Source organism: Lynx rufus, unplaced genomic scaffold (assembly GCF_022079265.1).
Source record: "Lynx rufus isolate CCGP_SWC_20201006 ecotype Redwood Valley unplaced genomic scaffold, mLynRuf1.p SCAF_3, whole genome shotgun sequence".
NCBI classification, from domain to species: domain Eukaryota; kingdom Metazoa; phylum Chordata; class Mammalia; order Carnivora; family Felidae; genus Lynx; species Lynx rufus.
This window is the reverse complement of record NW_025814845.1, coordinates 63,302,397-63,321,413: the sequence shown is the minus strand read 5'-3', so window position 1 is coordinate 63,321,413 and position 19,017 is coordinate 63,302,397. Positions and strand designations below refer to the sequence as shown.

Here is a 19,017-nt window from a genome sequence, read left to right as displayed (position 1 = left end):
CAGGTTTAGAAAAAAAACTAATCGATAAAAATTCTATTAAGGACTTAAGAATATATAATTAAAATTATATATCCAAGGAAGTTTCATTAATGGTGGAGTTGCATGCATTGGACTAATCTTCTTGTTGAGATTAATTATAATATACATGTAAAAATGTGTGAATGACAGCAACAAAAAGTAAATATTCAGAGCTTAAAAAAAGGGAACCATGCTGGGTGAAAAAAATCCACATTGCTACAGCTGTTTCCAGCTATTCATTTCAGGACACACTTCGCTGTATAACGCATGAGGTATAAATCTTTAGTTAACATCATACCTAACAGTGAAATAGTGAACAGTTTTACATTAGACTGTGAACAAGATAGGAATATGTCTCCTACATTTTTTTTTCAACATCATAACAGAGGTCTTAGCAAATGTCATAAACCAAGAAAAAGGAATGAAAGGCCAACGATGAGAAAGGAAGAAGTTACCTGTCTTTATTTTCAAACAACATGATTGTTTATGTAGAAAAGCCTAAAGAATCTACCAAAAAGGACTAGAAATATTAAGCGTGATTATCAGTTCAAAGTCAATATATAAATAAAATAAGTCAAGTAAGTCAATTAAACCAATTATATAAATAAAAACTGTATTTAATATACTAACTTCAAAAATTTATAAATGAAATAAAATACCATTTACAATAACATCAAAAGTTATAAAATAAATTTGAATACACTTAACGTGTAAAACTGTGTAAGACCTCCACACTGAAAACCACAAACTATTGCTGAGAAAAAAAATATAACTAAATGGTAAGGTATAAATGTTCATAGATTGGATAACTCAATATTTGGCAAGATGTCCATTCTTTCCAAATTACAAATTCAAGGCCATTGTGATATAAATTGGAGTAGGTGCCTTTTTAGAAACTGAGCCATTTACTTGAAAATTTACATAGAAACACAGAGTTTAGAAAAATTAATAATCACTTTGAAAAAAGAACAAAATTGAAGAATTTATATCTGACACTATAAAGCTACAGTAATCAAGAGAGTGTCATGATACAGGATAGACAAATAGCTTAATCTAACAGAATAAAGTCCAGAAATAGACATATAAAGTCAGCTGATTTTTAGCAAAAAGAGAAAAGCCAAGCTTCTCAACAGACAATGCTGAAACAACTGGATATGCATATGTGGAAAAAAAAAATGAACCTGACTCCCACTTCACACAATACAGAAAAATGAATTCAAAATGGATCAAAATAGACCTATAAAGGTCTATCAAAATAGACCTATAAAGCATCCAAAAGTAAACACACAATAGTATCTTCACAACATGAGGTAGGCAGAGATTTCTTAGAATACAAATAATAGTAATCTTAAAAATTTTGTGCTGTTATAATAAAAATTCATAGACTGGATGACTTAAATAACAGGCATTTATTTCTCATAGTTAAAGGCTGGGAAGTAACAAGATCAAAGTGCTGGCAGATCTGGTATCTGACTCGTCAGAAACCACTTCTAGACTGAAAGGTGACTTCTCATTCCTTCAATGAGAGAGAGAGAGAGAGAGAGAGAGAGAGAGAGAGAGAAAGAGAGAGAGAGAGGTAGACACACACAAACAGGGCATGGGGTTGGGAGGCTCTTTTCTTATAAGGGTCCTAATTGCATCATGAAGGCTTTACCCTCATGACTTGATTACCTCCTAAAGGCCCTACCTCTAAATACCATCATATTGGGGATTAGGGTTTCAACATGCAAATTCTGGGGAGACACAAACATGCAGTCCATAATAATTTGACTTTATCAAAATTAAAAACTTCTGATAATTAAAAGACACTAAAAAATGAGTAGGCATGCCATAGACTGAGAGAAAGTATTTGCAATACATATTTAAATGACAAAGGACTTGATTGTATTGGAAAATATATAAATAACTCCTACACCTCAATAATAAAAACACAACCCAATTTTTAAAAAATATTTATTTATTTATTTTTGAGAGAGAGAGAGAGGAAGAGAGAGGGAGAGAGAGTTTTCCAAGAAGGCTCTGCATCATCAGCACAGAGCCTGAGGTGCGGCACAAACTCACAAACTAAGATCCATGACCTGAGCTGAAATCAAGAGTTGGATGTGTAACCAACTGAGCCACCCAGGCACCCTGAGACAATCTAAAAAAAAAAAAAAAAAAAAAAAGGTCAAAGATCTTGAAAAATTACTCCACAAAGGAAGACACTGGAATGATTAATGAGCCATATCAGTTGTCAACAAGGAAATGCAAATTCAAACCACAAAGAAGGACCATTTCATATCCACTAAAATGACTATAATTTAAAAGACTGACAATACCAAGTGTTGGTGAGGACTTTCTCCTAAATCTCTAGTGGAGAAAGACTGAAGAATAATTTGTCAGTTTTATAGAGTCAAGCATACACCTTATCTATGACAAAAAAAAATTGACTTATGGGTGGAAACTTCACTCGTTGGTATTTATCTAGAAAAACTGAAATCATGTCTTCAAAAATCTTGGGCAAGAATATTCATAACAGCTTTATTTCTAAAAGTCCCCAAGTCAGAAACAGCCAAAATGTCCATAACCAATTAAATGTATAAAGGTAAAGGGATAGAACATTAAGGAAAGGAATGCTCTTCAGTGACATAAAAGAATGAATTACTATAAGCAACAATGTAAGATGTAACAATGTAACAATGAATTTTAAAAACCATGTTGACCAGAGGGAGTCAGATACAAAAGAGTATCTTCTGTATGATTACATTTATTGATATTCTAGAATAGATGGTATGAATCAATACAATGAGTGCTTCTGGGAGAGGCATTTGACTGGAAAGAGGCATCCTTCTGACCTATTGGGTGTCTATATCTTGACTATATGGTAGTTGTGGTTACATATATAAGCTACATAAAAATTAAATGGACTATATGCCAAAAATCTATGCATATTATCGTTTGTAAATGATACGTTAATTTGAAAAATGTAATAGGTTAAATGTCAGATGATTAACAAAGAGAAAAACAGTTCACTGAAAGATAAATTTAAATAATTTTCACAGAATGTTGCATAGAGAGACAAAAAAAGATGAAAAATAAGAAAATGCAATGAGAAGTTCTTAAAGTTTTGAACTGGAGTCCAAGATAAATGTAATATAGAAAGTGAGGGAAAAGCAATATTTAAAGAAACAACATCTGAGAACTTTTCAGAAATTATGAAAAACACTAATCATCAGGTAAAGGAGCCCCAACAAATCCCATCTGGGACAAATTGTATATGCTGTAGCTCTATCTTTGTGTAACAAATCACTCCAAAATGTAATGGCTTAAACCAACAAGTCTTGTTTATGATCTCTCACAGTTTGTGTGGGTCAGAATTTGGGGAGTGGTTCAGCTGGGTGGTTGTGACCTAAGCTCTCTCATGAATTTTCAGTCAAATGTTGGCTGGGGATTCAGTCACCTGGAAGCTTGTGTAGGACTTGACCAGGGCATCCAAATCCAAGGTGACTTACTCATATGGCTGGGAAATTGATGTTGGCTGTCAGTTGGGGGCATTATGGGCCTCAGTAATGGTTGAATGTCTTCACAGCATGGCAGCTGGCTTGCCTCAGAATGAGTCATCCAAGGAAAAGCTACGATGCCTTTTAAGACCTACTCTCAGAGTCACATCTCAGCACTTCCACTATATTCTGTTGGTCACACTGGGCCAGCCCTGATTTACTGTGAGATTTATTGTGGCAGAGGACAGCAAAAACAAAAAGAGTATTAAAAGCTATCAAAGAGAAAAGACAGTTTACATATAAAGTAGTAAAAATTAGGCTTTCAGTTGACAACGCAATTGCGACAAGAGAATCCATAACACAGTGAGAATTTTTTAAATTCTGACAGAAAATAACTGATAAACTTGAATTGTAAATCCAAGTCTTTCAAAAGGGTGAAATAAGGGCATTTTTAGTCAAAGATGAAGGGTGTTTACCACCTTTATACAAAGGATGTGCTTTAAGGGAGATGAAAAGTGATCCCTGATGAAGGGTCTGAGATGTCACCTTAGAAAGATGGTAAACATGTTAAGTCCTTTAAAATTATGGTGTAAAGTAATCATTCTCATTCTGCTATATACTCTTGAAAATGAGAAAATGCCAAATAACTGAACAACAGCAGCATGAAAACTGAGTGTAGGTATAATTGGAATTAAAGTAGGAGACAATGTCAGTCATTTTAAAAGAAGACAGCAAGAGAGAACCAGGAAACCCAGGAACCAATCCAAAAGAAAGTACAAAAACTGAGAGTAGAAAGAAATCTAATATGTGTAGCCTGCTCTCCAGATTAAAAAAAATAAAGATCATCAAATAGGTTTAAAAATAAAAATCAGTTCCATCAGGTTTATAAGGGACAGACATGAAGCATGAGGATACAGAAGGCTGGAAGTTAAAAGGATAAAAAAAAATGATGTCTGGAAAATAGTCAACAAATGTAAATGCAGATTTCATTGTTAGGAAAGAAGTGATGCTAGAGATAAAATCTTTACCCTTTGATGATATGAAAGATAATATGAAAGTCCCGATCTTTTATTTGCCCACCAAAATGCTTCAAAAATAAGCAGAATTTGAAAGACATAATAAGGAGAATTGAACAACTGTAGGAAATTTTAATATACCTCTCAGAAATTGATGGAACATTCAGACCGAAAGTCATTAAAGCTTTAGAAGAGGTGCACAGCACAATTAATAAACTTGATCTACTGGCCTTATAGAATATTGTTCCCAAGAGTTGAAGAATACGAATTAATGAAATTTGAGCATACACTAGGCCATTAGCAAGTTTCAGCAAATATGAAAAATAGGAATTAGGTTGTCGGCTGGCAGCCCAGCTGAGCTGTCCCACTGAGGGTTCCTGAGGGGACTGCAATAGAGGTGTGTGTGTGTGGCGGGGGGGGGGGGGGGGGGGTGTGTGCCTGGTGACAGCACAGCAAGAATGCACATCTGGGTAATGGACACTAGGCGGTCTAGCCTTGGACATCAAATACTCCTTGTAAGGCTGACCTTGACCTCATTCTACAAATTTTGATTAAATGGTGTTTCTCGTCTTCCTACATCATTTCTTGGCAATATCTGTGAGGAATCAGGTATCTAAGGACAGCAAGAAAGGAATGGCCTTTTATTTTTTCCAGCAAAGCACAACCAATTAAAGCCTGGAAAATAAGGACCTACGTAAGAGAAAGGTCTGGGTTTTAGAAGTGTCTCTGTAGAGGATGTAGGGATGTGCCTTTCTGTGATAATTACAGAGGATGAATTTGTAGGATGTGAGGCATGAAGACTTCATTCTACTCTTCTTCCCCAAGAGGAAGAGATTGGCTTCTGCCTGAGATTGCCAGCCAGATTTGTTCCCAAATGAATCCTACCTGGGCCAAGCTGTCTCTCAGTAAATACACTGAAAGGAAATTAAGGATTAGCAGATATTACTAAAAGAACATGAAGAATCTCACATCACCATCTCTGACCCGTCCATCCAGTAATTTCCTGTATCTTTCTCTACTTTCAAGGCCAAAGAAAGCTGATGAAGGCAATAATGGTTAAGGGTCTTACTTCTGGTTATCATGAATGAATCAAGGACAATGTTAAGATGCAGGACAGTAGTTAAAGAAAAGCCCACCTGTTCTCAGTCCAAGCAGAATTAGTGTAGTAGTTAGCCTTCTTGGGTTTGCTCAGGAGAAAACTTGGTAGTCATCCAGAAAATCAATAAACATTCTCTATGGTTGTGCTATTAACTCATCACTCATCAGTAAATGTTGTATATGGTCGTGCTATTAACTCATGTGAGTAATGCTTCTCATGTGGTAATAGAGCAACTTAATCTTATAGTGAGTATTATATAGGAAAATACAATGTAGAGCATATTACACATTGATACTGTTGCCTGCTTCTTTATGACCTGTCTTCCCCTCTATTCTAGTAGCCCCATGAGGATAGAAACTTGTGCTCTGGTGCTTACTGCCAGACTTAGCACATTGCTAAGCATATAGGAATGAATGAAAGATTCCAAAATAGGAGCATAAAAGTTTTGTTCACTGATATCAATGTATTTAAGGTAGAAATTAAAAGCAAACAAAAAACAGGAAGAAACCGACAACAAAAATCATAAATCATCTCACTGGAATTTTAGGGATATTTCAAAATAAGTGAAGAAGACACTTTAATGAATATTATAAAACAGAGTTGCACAATAGATACTACATATCAACGCATGTGGGTTGTAACTAAAATGATAGAGTGATATTTATAGTCTTAAATGTTCCAACTAGGAAACAAGAAAGGCTAAAAAATTAATGAGTTCAGCATTCAACTTAAGAAGATGGAAACGGGAAAAACAAAATAAAGCCAAAGAAAGGAAGGGAAAAAATAAGCATATGACTCAATAAAATATGAAATAAAAGGGATACAGAGCCAAGGTTGATGTTTTGAGAAGACTAATAAAATTAACCAACTGGAAGTATTGATCAAAAGAAAACAGAAGAGATACAAATACCATTATGAATGGACATAATTTCAGTTAAAGCAGAGATTTATGTGGTTTAGAAAGTATTTGGGCAACTTTACTACTGCATATGAAATATGTATTTATTTATGTAAATGCTGTATATATATGAAGAGTTGGGTTCTGGTGAGAGCTCTTTCTGGTTTGCAGATGGCTATCTTCTCACTGTGTCCTCACGTGGCAGAGAGAGAGAGAATCTTTCTTGTGTCTCTTTTCATAAGGGCACTAATCCCATTCATGATAACTGGCCTAATTTGTGGCCTACTTACCTCCCAAAGGCCCCACCTCCAAATGTCATTATATTGGGGTTTAGAGCTTCTACATAGGAATTTTGTAGAGACCTAGATATTCAGTCTATAGCACACCACATCCAGAAGATTCACTTCAAGGACTTATAATTCTAATCATATGTGAATTCTTTCAGAAAGGAGTAAGAGATAATTTCCATCTTGTTCTGTGAGGCTAGTATGAACTTGGTTCTCCAAAGGAAGCTCCTTGGGAAGGCAAATGAATGTCCCATCTAGCCATCCAGCTCGTAAATTTAGTGTAAAAATCAAAAGTAAAATATTAGCAAACTGAATACAAATTATAACAAGACATCATAACAAAACTGGATATATCTCAGGAACTCAAGCATAGTTTAACATTAAAAAAAATCTATTAAAGGGGCACCTGGGTGGCTCAGCCTGTTAAGCATCGGACTCTGGCTCAGGTCACCATCTCTCAGTTTGTGAGCACGAGCCCCGTTTCAGGCTCTGTGCTGCCAGCTTGGATCCTGGTGCTTTGGATTCTGTGTCTCCCTCTCTCTCTGCTCCTCCCCCCCTCTCAAAAACAAGTAAACATTAAAAAATTTAAAAAAAAATTCTGTTAAACCAAATCACCATTTTAATATATTAACAAAGAAAAACAACGATATAAACATCTCTGTAGATGCAGAGAATTTTTTGATATGTTTCTACATTCACCTATGATAAAATCTTAGCCATTAGGAATAGAAATAAATTGTATTAACCCAATGGAAGATAGGTAACAAAAATTTGGAGCAAACACCACGCATAATGATGAAACAGTAGAAGTATGCTTTTAAAAGTCAGTGAAATAAGAGCTTCTGTGTTTTACTGGAGGTTCTAACCCAATGCAGGAAGATATAAATAAAATGGAAAGATTGAGGGGCGCCTGGGTGGCGCAGTCGGTTAAGCGTCTGACTTCAGCCAGGTCACGATCTCGTGGTCCGTGAGTTCGAGCCCCGCGTCAGGCTCTGGGCTCATGGCTCAGAGCCTGGAGCCTGTTTCCGATTCTGTGTCTCCCTCCCTCTCTGCCCCTCCCCCGTTCATGCTCTGTCTCTCTCTGTCCCAAAAATAAATAAACGTTGAAAAAAAAATTAAAAAAAAAATAATAAAAATAAAATGGAAAGATTGAGACATAAACAACAAAACCTATTTTCCTATGTGACAGGATTATATAGAAATCCAGAGTGTAACAATAAATTATTAAAATTAAGTGAAGAGTTTAGTATGATTCTGATACATGATTAGTAATATGAGAACTAAGTGTGTTTTTAATTATCAAAACCACAGTTGATAAATACAAATACAAATACCATTTTTAAAAAACATGTGAACATATATATTTTACATGATAGAAATAAAAATATAAGTCTAGGACTAAGTCTAACAAAAACGTGTAAGAGCTTTGTTGAGGAACTTAGATGAATTCATAGAAAGACGTTAAAATATGTAAATTAATAGGCTCATTCTCTTTCTTCTGGGCACAGAGCTAGACAAGGCACCCCATCCTTCCTTGTGGCCAGGTGTGGCCCTGGGGCACAGTTCTAGCTAATGAAGTGTGAGCTGACATGCTGTGTACCATTATCAGACCTAGGCTGATAGTGATCCCTGCACACGATCTTGATGCAGTCTTTCTGCCTTGCGGCCAACAAATGCCGAGATTTGAAGTTGGCAGAGCCATAACATGGAAAGAGCCCGTGTCCCTGTCCCAGTGCTTGAAGGTCCCCCTACTGCTCAAGAAAACTCATTATGAAAAGAGAAATAAATTAATGTCGAGCTTTAAGCTCTTATACTTTCTTAGATATGTTTGTTACGGTAGCTAGAGCATTAATTACTGTAACTCAGAAAGAGGTACTAGGTTTAAAAATAACAAGACTCGGGGCGCCTGGGTGGCGCAGTCGGTTAAGCGTCCGACTTCAGCCAGGTCACGATCTTGCGGTGCGTGAGTTCGAGCCCCGCGTCGGGCTCTGGGCTGATGGCTCAGAGCCTGGAGCCTGTTTCCGATTCTGTGTCTCCCTCTCTCTCTGCCCCTCCCCCGTTCATGCTCTGTCTCTCTCTGTCCCAAAAATAAATAAACGTTGAAAAAAAAAAAAAAAACAAGACTTGACATCACAAAGATACGAATAGCCTCCGAAATGATCTACAGATTAGATACACTTCCAGTGGAATTCCAGAGAACCTTTCCTTGAAGTTTGGAAAACTGATGCTAAAGTTTATCTAGAATAACCAAGGGCCGAGAATAGGCAAGACATTTCTGAAGACAAATAAGAACAGGGTGGGAGGAAACTCTCTCAGATATCAGAACTAATTATAATGCTGTAGTTCAAACTAATTACTAATGTGGGGGGAATGCGAATTGAAACCACAGTGATTCGATGCTTAAAAATGGCAAAAATAAAAGTCGATATCGCTAAAGGATGGCAAGGATGCTGAGCAACAGGAATGCTACACATGCTGCTGGTGAAGGGAGTGCTAATACAGTAGGATCCCTAATGAAAGTAATTTGACAATATGTCGTAAAATTGAAGACACCGCATCTTTGGCCTTGTACTTCTCCCGTTTTTCATCTACATCTGCTAGGTAACATGGAAGATGATGCTAATAGAAGCATTTCTATGATAGCACACAATAAGGTTTAAGACAAATGCCTGTCAGCAGCGTAACAGACCAAAAAACCATTGCATGTTAATTCAGTGGTGTATGATACAGCAGTGAAAATAAACACACGCCAATATCAATCGAATTCACAAGTATAATTTTAAGTGAAAATGGGCATTTTGTGCAAACTAAATATAGGGTTTTTCTAAAATTTTTAGAAACAAGAATTTATTTTACTTAAGGATTCTATGCGGTATAATTAGAAACGAATACGAGTACCTGACCAACACAAAAGTCAGGATAGTGGTGGCCTCTTGGTAACACGCAGGAGGACACCAAGCGAGGAGCACACAGGGCTTCTGCATTGGTTCTACTTTGTTAACCTGGTGGTGGGTACAAGGGTGCTTTTATGCCCATGCTTTATAACCTGCGTGTATGTCACCTTATTTTATATGTATTGAGTTTTTCCTAACTTGAAAAATAAAAGGAATCATCAGGTTCAGCTATATTCCTTTTCCCAGACCATTATCAGCTGGATTTATTAAGTAACAACTCAGCTTTTCCCACCAATGTGCTTAAAATATGCTGCTTCCTTGCCCTTAAAAGTTGTCTGCTTCCTCATCAATTTATGTAAAATGGGAAGGCTCCCTTTGAAACCTGGTTCAAGTCTCACCTCAAGTATCCATGACCTTCCAATACTTTAATTTTTTCATCTTTAACATTGAGGTGATAGTCCCTAGCTCACAAAACTGTTGTAAAGATCATACATATACATTTACATATCTTACTGAAACCAGTGTTAACAGTTATCTCTCCATGCAGCTTTTTTCACCAAACAGGTGTTGAACATATGCTGTGTTATAAATGCTGTAGGGGCTACAAAATGAATAGGACATAATGCTTCTCTTCAAGGAGCTAGATGTACTCACACACAACTAGATGATGCTGCATGAGGGATGTAACTGTGGAGTATAAACAATGTTAAAGAACTTCATAGGAGAAGAGAATTAGTTCTGTAAATGCAAGAAAAGCTTCAAAGAGGTGGTGGCATATAAGATGAGCCTCAAAAGATTTTTTTTCAGTTTGTGCTCGTGCACGCAGAGCTCCTCTTGACCTTGCCCACTTACTAGTAAATGCTCTAAGTATTTCAGGTGAGTCACAACACCCCCATAAAAATGGGCTGTTGCCATGAAAGACTCATCCATTCCATACCCTAGCCTCCCTCACTCCCTGTTCCATACAGTGGAAGCCATCCACTGTTGCCTGTTTTAGTGGATGGACGTTAGTATCGCAAGGACGTGAAATCATCTTTGGTTATTGCAGACAGGATAAACAGATTCCATTTTACCCTTGTCTAGACTTGGGCAAAGTAAGTGACCTGAAAATTCCACATAAATATTTTTTTGGAATGTTATGTCCCCATGAATCATTTGGCTTAATTAGACTGGTCATTTTGTATCCACTTTTTATGTGACCAAGAGAACCAATATCTGACAAATTTACTGACCCGGAGAGAAACTTCTGGGAAAGAAGCTAATACTTACTGGACACAGGTCCAGCAAGCCACAATGCTAATTTTTCTACTTCTGAATGATGCAATCACCGCTACAGGTTTAGAAGCATCTTAAAACCTTCTAGTTCATTAAAATCTTTGGAGACTTAATGCTTTTGAATTCCCAGCATAATGTAAGCTGTTTTTAATAATAGAAATTTAATAGAGACAAGGGAAAGCCTGTGTGTAGCTTCTCTGGATATTCTTCTTGAAAGCCCAGTTTTGTTAGAATTTCTTTTCTGAACAGTGGGGGGTCTGTTTTCTTGCCTTCTAGAATGATTGTTTTAAGACATTAGGACATGCATCACCCTTCTTTATCCTCCAGCAGTCTCTTAGACAAAAAACAAATCTGAAGCTCTTTCTGGGGCTTGCCAGACCAACACATAATCTGCCCTCATCCACTGTCTCTCTTCCCCTCATGCAGGGACCCAGCCACACTGGCCGTCTTGCTGATCCTTGAACTTACTATGCATGTTCCCAAATTCTGGGGCCTTTACACTCCTCTTTCTCTGTCAGAATTAGTCTTGCTTAGATTTTTATAGAGCTCTTTTTCTTATTTCACACAGATTCCTGCTGAAATCTGCTCAAATGCTACATCTTCAAAGAGCCTTTTTGTAGTCATCCTATTTAAAGTAAAATTCCTATTGATCTCCATACCTAACTCTGCCAGATGTTTCTTCACAGGATATGTCACTATCTGGCATTATTATATGTGATCTTCTATTTTTATGCATATTCTCTTCTTTCTCTTGAATGTAATCTCTGGGAGAAATGGGGCTTTGTATCCTGGTGTTTGGTACATATTGGTATTCAGTAGATACTCATTGACTGAATGAAGGAAGAAGCTTACATTTCTGTTGCCCAGAAGAGATAGTGTTAAAAGAAGACTGAGGCTTCATGGTGGAATCCAGAGTGGTACAAGACAGAGGTGGTATGAATGTCTATAGAGAATACACAGAACTTGACGTCAGAAGATCTGGGGCCTTCTTTATTAGGCACGTGACTTTGGATGGGTCTGAGTGTGGATTTCCTCTGACCAAATGGATTAAAATAAAGTTGATGGGATCAAAGGAGAGAAGTGGTAAGTTTTCATAAACCTTAAAATCTTAATACAATTATTGCCATCTCTGTGGGCCAATATTCAAATATTACAAAAGCAAACCCAGCTGTTCGAATTAAAATTCCCCACTTTCAGGGCTGGAAAACTCTCCTAAACATCTAACGACCTTCCAGTCATTTTGAAATGGAAAACTTAAATACAATGAAACAAAAAATGAGTTGAAAGGCTATTACGAAACAACAAAATGTAATATTTCCATATGTGCATGCACACAAATGCAATTATAAGCATTGCTTTCTTGTCTCTTAAATTTCAGTCTTTATAAAATTAGCTAGGATTTTCATATCAGTTCTTTCTCTGAGGAATAAGTAGATAAGCTAATCTCAGCTGGTTACAGATTTTAATTTCATAATATACTCAGTCATCCCTTAGATATCATCTTTATGAGTCATTTTGTATAGATAAAACAGTAAAAGCCAGCTTCAAATTAGGCTGTTTAAATTCCCTTTTTCTAATAAGGAAATCCTTGCTGTTGTATGATAAGTACTAAAAAGCATTAGTAAAAAGCTAAATTCCTAAGAGATTTAGGGTAAAACAAAGACTTTAAGTATTAATAGTCAAATAAATAAACGAGGGCTGGATTTTCTAGTTCACTGACATACTCTTTTAGGTGAGGGCCTCTTTTGATATATTCGCTTTATTTTCTTTTGGCCGATATTATTGCCATGTTATTGGGATAGTCCATGTATAATGAAACTATTAACATGTGCATGTTGAGGCCCAGGTATAATTTGTGTCTCTGTTTACTTCAGAGAGGTGGAGGGTGGTTTTATTAAAATAATATCTGTATGTATTAGAGATGAAAAGTACATGCTAAATAGCCCCTGTGGACAGAAACCAACTGTTTGTTTTGCAGGGCAGGATGTCAGTCATATACACTGCCTCCATTCAGTGAGAGAGCCTTCTGTTGCTCCGGCCTTCTTTCCTGTCTCTATTCTGTGCACAGAGTTAGTTCGTTGAATAGAGTCTCAGAGAAGTGGAGGGCCCTATTCGGAAAGGATGGATGAGGGTAGCACTAATTCATTACCCTAGGAGAGTTCCTGATCCTTAGTCAGGGCCAGGCTCAGATATTACCTCCTAATGACATCTTCCCTAGTGGTCTTCTCCCTTATGTTCCAGAAGTCTGTGTTTCTGTCCCTCTGTACAATTGTCTACTGTGTCATGTAGCACATATAATAATATTAATTACATATGTATAAGTATTCCCAATACTCTGAGTTTCTCCTAGTCAGCTCTGTATCTGTAAGCCTAGCACAGAGCCTGGCCGATAGTGGGTGCTGACTGTGTCTTTCCAGAACAAATAATTTCGTGCAGGTGCTATTCACCACTGACCTCCCTGAGAAGGACTGAAAGTGTACACAGTCTGGCCAAAGTTGAGATGAGATGATCCCAGCTTTTTCTTTGGAATGCCAAAATGTAAAGGGGTGTGGACATTGTTCATAATGGTTTTTAAAGATTGATCAGAATTTTAAGACCCCCTTTCTTTTTTTCAATAATGTTCCCTTTCCCAAACTCTGAATTCTGTTAGTATTTTTCTTTTTATGATGGAGCTTGAAGTGCACTAGGGCCGATCTCTTCCCCTTTCTTTTCTCTTCCTGATGAATATACCACCACTGATTGGAAAATTATTTGTCTGCTTGCTCTGAGCTTCACATTTGTTGTAATCGTCTACTCTTGCTAGCCATTCCTCTTATCCTCTAGGGGTCTTGGGCATAGAGGGTGTGTGCATGGAACTTTCTCCAGTGTAACTAGATTCATACCTGGACCTACAAAAGAATACATGAGAGTGTCTGGTGTGTGTGTGTGTGTGTGTGTGTGTGTGTGTGTGTGTGAAGGGGAGGATGGAGGTATAGACAGAAGATAGGAAAAGTCAGAGGGAGACTTAAAGAACATGAGTTTTATGGTCTCTGAAAATGTCTTCGACATTCTTTCCCAGGTTGACTTTGGATTTGCTAAGAAAATAGGATCTGGACAGAAAACGTGGACATTCTGTGGAACGCCAGAGTATGTAGCTCCTGAAGTCATTCTCAACAAAGGACATGACTTCAGTGTGGATTTTTGGTCCCTGGGAATTCTAGTGTATGAGCTCCTCACTGGCAAGTAAGTACATTCAAGTTCACAGAAGTGCCAAAATAGTTTACTAATGATAAAAATATATAATTTAAGAGTTTAACATTTTATAAATGTTTTTGATTCGATGTGATGACTCTCCCCGTATGTATGTTTTACATGTAGCATGCTTGCTGGTTTGTAACGTGGAGAACACATTCAGGAAGGTACGAGAAAAGGAATACAGAATTTCTATGGTCTACCTAAAATGGCAAGGCCTCTTTTCATGGATAACATACTAAGGGTGTGAAGATTTTGGTAATCCTGTTTTAAGAATAAGAAAAGGAATTTCAGTTGTGGGCTGTTATTATTTCCTCTTGTATATATTTTTTGTAGTTGAGAAAATAGTAATCATATTTCAATTAAATCTGTTAAAGAATGAAACTGCCTTTAGCCATGCTTTTCCATCTTCCAATAAATCATTAATGAGAAAAGCTAAGAGAAAGGAAAATTACTGGATTTAAATTTTAATCTCCTTGTCATCTGCTTTCTAGAGGTGCTAATGAACAGACACCAGACACAGCAGGAAGTTTAGCAGTGAAAATTGAATTATCGTTCCTGGAGGGATTAAAGGGCTATGTTAATGAATCCAAGATCCCAAATATTCAACACACATGCACACGTACACATACATGCACATGCATTTATACCCACACGTGCACACACACATATATAGGCTTTATGTAATACTACTTCACGTTGTGAAACACTTTGCAAGTTTACAAAGCACTTACATGTGTGTTATCTAGTTTTGCTTTCATAAATCTATGTGGAAGTTAAAGAATTTTTATTATTTTATAATTTAAATCTTTATTATGATTATCTTATGATTTAAATTTTATGGATTAGAAAGCCAGGACCGATGGCTGCCTGCTTAATATCAGGGATTTGATCCCAGATCTTCTAACCCTAAATGTGACACACTTTCCATTCCATGCCCATGCCTTATACATATGTTTTTCTATTTTTTTAATGTCTATTTGTTTTTGAGAGAGAGAGAGAGAGAGAGCATGTGCATGGGGGAGGGGGAGGGGCAGAAGGAGAGGGGGAGGGGACAGAGGATCTGAAGTGGGCTCTGTGCTGACAGCAACCAGTCTGATGCAGGGCTGGAACTCACGAACTGAATGGTGAGATCCTGACCTGAGCCGAAGTTGGACATTTAATGGACTGAGCCACCCAGGTGCCTCCATATGTGTTTTTAATGTAATGCATGGACATACACACATGATTCAGTTCAATTTTCTGCCTCTGTTTCAAACTGTTTCGATCATCCCTATAAACTTTTATAAACAAATGTTGTCAGTCTTATATTCAGGGAGGATTTGCATATGGAGTGACATAGGAAATACTGGAGTGAGTTTGTTGACGGGGATTCACGTCTCTACACATACTTAACGAGTTTCATATGGGGCGTCTGGGTGGCTCAGTCAGTTGAGTGCCAGACTTCGGCTCAGGTCATGATCTCATGGGTTGTGGGTTCAAGCCCCACGTCGGGCTCTGTGCTGACAGCTCAGAGCCTGGAGCCTGTTTTAGATTCTGTGTCTCCCTCTCTGTCTGCCCCTTCTCAGCTCACACTCTCTCTCAAAAATAAATAAACGTTATGTTTATTTATTTTTGAGACAGGGAGAGACAGAGCATGAATGGGGGAGGGTCAGAGAGAGAGGGAGACACAGAATCTGAAACAGGCTCCAGGCTCTGAACTGTCAGCACAGAGCCCGACGTGGGACTCGAACTCACGGACCGCAAGATCATGACCTGAGCTGAAGTCAGACACTTAACTGACTGAGCCACCCAGGCGTCCCCCCCAAAAAAAATTTTTTTTTAATTTTTTTTTAACATTTATTTATTTTTGGGACAGAGAGAGACAGAGCATGAACAGGGGAGGGGCAGAGAGAGAGGGAGACACAGAATCTGAAACAGGCTCCAGCCTCTGAGCGGTCAGCGCAGAGCCCGACGCGGGGCTCGAACTCACGGACCGTGAGATCATGACCTGAGCCGAAGTCGGACGCTTAACCGACCAAGCCACCCAGGCGCCCCCCAAAAAAATTTTTTTAAGAAGAGTTTCTTAGGGGCACCTGGGTGGCTCAGTTGGTTGAGCATCCGACTTCAGCTGAGGTCATGATCTCATAGTTTGTGGATTTGAGCCCCAAATCGGGCTCTGTACTGACAGCTCAGAGCCTGGACCCTGCTTCGGGTTCTGTGGCTCCTTCTCTCTCTGCCCCTCCCCCACTCACACTCTTTCTCTCCCTCTCTCTCTGTCTCTCTCTCAAAAATAAACAAACATTAAAAAACAAGTTTCATAAAATCTTGAACTTTTACACTAAAGATTCCAATGTTAGATTACCTGTGGGCTATAGTCACCTCAGTGTCCACATACATTAAGCACACAGATACAGAAGATTATATTATCTGTATTCATTTTCCAATATTAGTTGCTTAAGATTTTGAAGAAAAGAAGAGAAAATTGTCCAGACTGTCATTCAGAGAGAAAGTTTCTTAAAGTCTTGGGACACAAGGAGTTCTGTCTCAAGAATTTGTTCCTCATCCCTCAGAAATTTGCCAGCTGCATTTCTAAGAGACACACGTGGTTCTTGTAGGTAACTAGAGAATATACATCTCAGTCTTTATCAGCTGGAATAAACGGCTGCAAGGAGTAGGGAAATCAAGGGAGCGAATAAGGAAGAGGGGAACCTCAATAATGTGGATTTGCTAAAGTGGCTTTGAGCTGTCAAAAAGAAGTTGAGAAATTATTTTTGTAAAGTTTTCAGGGTAGGGCAAGAGAAATGTTCATTTTAAGTGACCCGAACCCTAGAGTCAGAAGGTAAATGAAAATGAGAAAAGAACTGAAACAAACCAAAACACAACAGACACAACATAGCTGTAAATATGTAAGTATTGAAAATATAGCGATACCTTTTGTTTCATCCCTCATTTTCTTTATAAGCAAAACACAGACTTCTGTTTCACACTTGGTGCACCAACCTAACTTCAGGTTTATTACTAAGAGTGGGAACTCTTAGCAGCAAAAGTTCTCAAGCATGTCCAAGATATTGGCAGGGTAGTTCATGAAAGTCATCTTTGCTTTTCTGTTATCCAAATTCAATGGCCAATTCTCAATGCTTTCTTACTCACCTCAGGAACACTTTCCTTGAAATATTCTCTTCACGTGGCTTCTGGGACCTCCCTTTCTCTCATTTCTTTTCTCACACTGGTGGCTCTACCTCAGTCTTCATTGCTGGACCCTTCTCATCCTCCAGCCCTCTCAGCATCAGGCCGCTTCAGTCCTTGATCCCTTTTCTGTCTACTCACTCCTCAGTTGGTATCATCAAGCCGGAAATATCATCTGATGATGCCCCAGAATCATACCTCCAGCTCTGACCTGTTTCCTGAATGCCAGACTCCTAAATTCAGCTGCCTGCTTAGCCTATTTGGACATCTACAACATAACTCTATTTGGATATTTCATAACCTGCTCTGTACCCCTGCACCCCCACCTCTGGCCCCCACTCCAGCTTTTCTCCTCTTGGTGAACGCTAGCTCCATTCCATAGGTCAAAACACTAGCATCATTCTTGAATCCTTTTTTTCTCCCACACACCACACTCACCCCATTAGCAATTCCTGTTGGCTTTACCATCTAAATAGATCCAGAATCCAACCACATCTCATCACCTTCACTTCTACAATCCTTAGTTCAGGCTACTGGGCCTTACTTCCCCTACCACCAGCGCTGTCACGGGTCATTTTTGACACTTTTTTTTTTTTTTTTAAAGCTTACTCTGACTGCTGTAAACTCCATCATCTGACTCAGAACGTATCCCTAGGCCCTTACCATCATCCACTAGCTTCACATGATACGGCCCCCATCTCTTCTACTCCCCACCTCCTTGCTTACTCATTCTGCCAGCAACCCTGCCCTCACTGTTCCCAGAACATCCCAGGTCCCGCCTAACTCACGGCCTTTGTACCTGTTATCCTGCAGTCTTTTGCCTGCAGATAACAAGTGTGGCTCATTCCTCCCTCTCTCCACTGATACCGCCGCTCAATTGTCAACTTATGAAAGAGGCTTTTCCTATCCACTGGGTCTAAGAAAATCACACCTCTCTCTGTCACTCTGTCTCCTCCTTTATTTTTCTTTTTAGTGATTATCATCACCACCTGACAAATTATCTCTTGTGTATGTGTGTAATTTGTTAAGTGATGTGAAACTAATGAAACTATTTTCCTGCATATATACATATACTTTTTATTCAATGTCAAAGGAGAAAGAATGGGGGAGGGTGGAAGGGAGGAAAAGAAAAGAAACTCAGTTGTAAATGGATCTGAGAAGTTGGTCCTAGTGTCGTGTTTTGGCTTTTCTTCAGCCCTCCCTTTTCCGGGATTGACCAAATGATGACCTACAATTTGATTCTCAAAGGAATTGAAAAAATGGATTTTCCCAGAAAGATAACAAGAAGGCCTGAGGATTTGATTCGCAGGCTTTGCAGGTGAGAATGAAAATTAAAAGCCCTAGTTCCTGGGGAAGGTGTGAAGTGTTCTCATTTCTGTTTCCATGCATTTTAAAATTAGGTATAGGTTTACTTTTTGTACTTTTCTATGTAGCTAAATCATATTTAAAGAAAGTCATTTTCTGTTTTGTACTGGGAATTTGAGTTTACTTCATGTTTCAGAATCATAGTACCTACTTACAGTTTAAAAGAGATCCACATTTTTCAGCTCATCTTTGAGAATCGCCTTTATCTGTTAGAGGGCAAAATGAACCTAAGTTTAATAAAGGATTATCAACTTACCACCTTGTTATTTTGAGAGAAAATCAGTGGT

At 38.2% G+C, this 19,017-nt stretch overlaps 1 protein-coding gene across 2 annotated transcripts in view; it reads left to right on the top strand.

Annotated features, from left to right (window-relative positions):
- Positions 1–19,017, top strand: part of PRKG2 (protein kinase cGMP-dependent 2) — a 92,213-nt gene that overhangs the window by 61,712 nt on the left and 11,484 nt on the right. For both annotated transcript variants that reach the window (XM_047091930.1, XM_047091929.1), the window contains exons 14-15: positions 14,025–14,188; positions 18,561–18,683. In XM_047091930.1, coding sequence (XP_046947886.1) covers positions 14,025–14,188; positions 18,561–18,683 — 287 coding nt within the window. The remainder of the gene's footprint in view (positions 1–14,024; positions 14,189–18,560; positions 18,684–19,017) is intronic.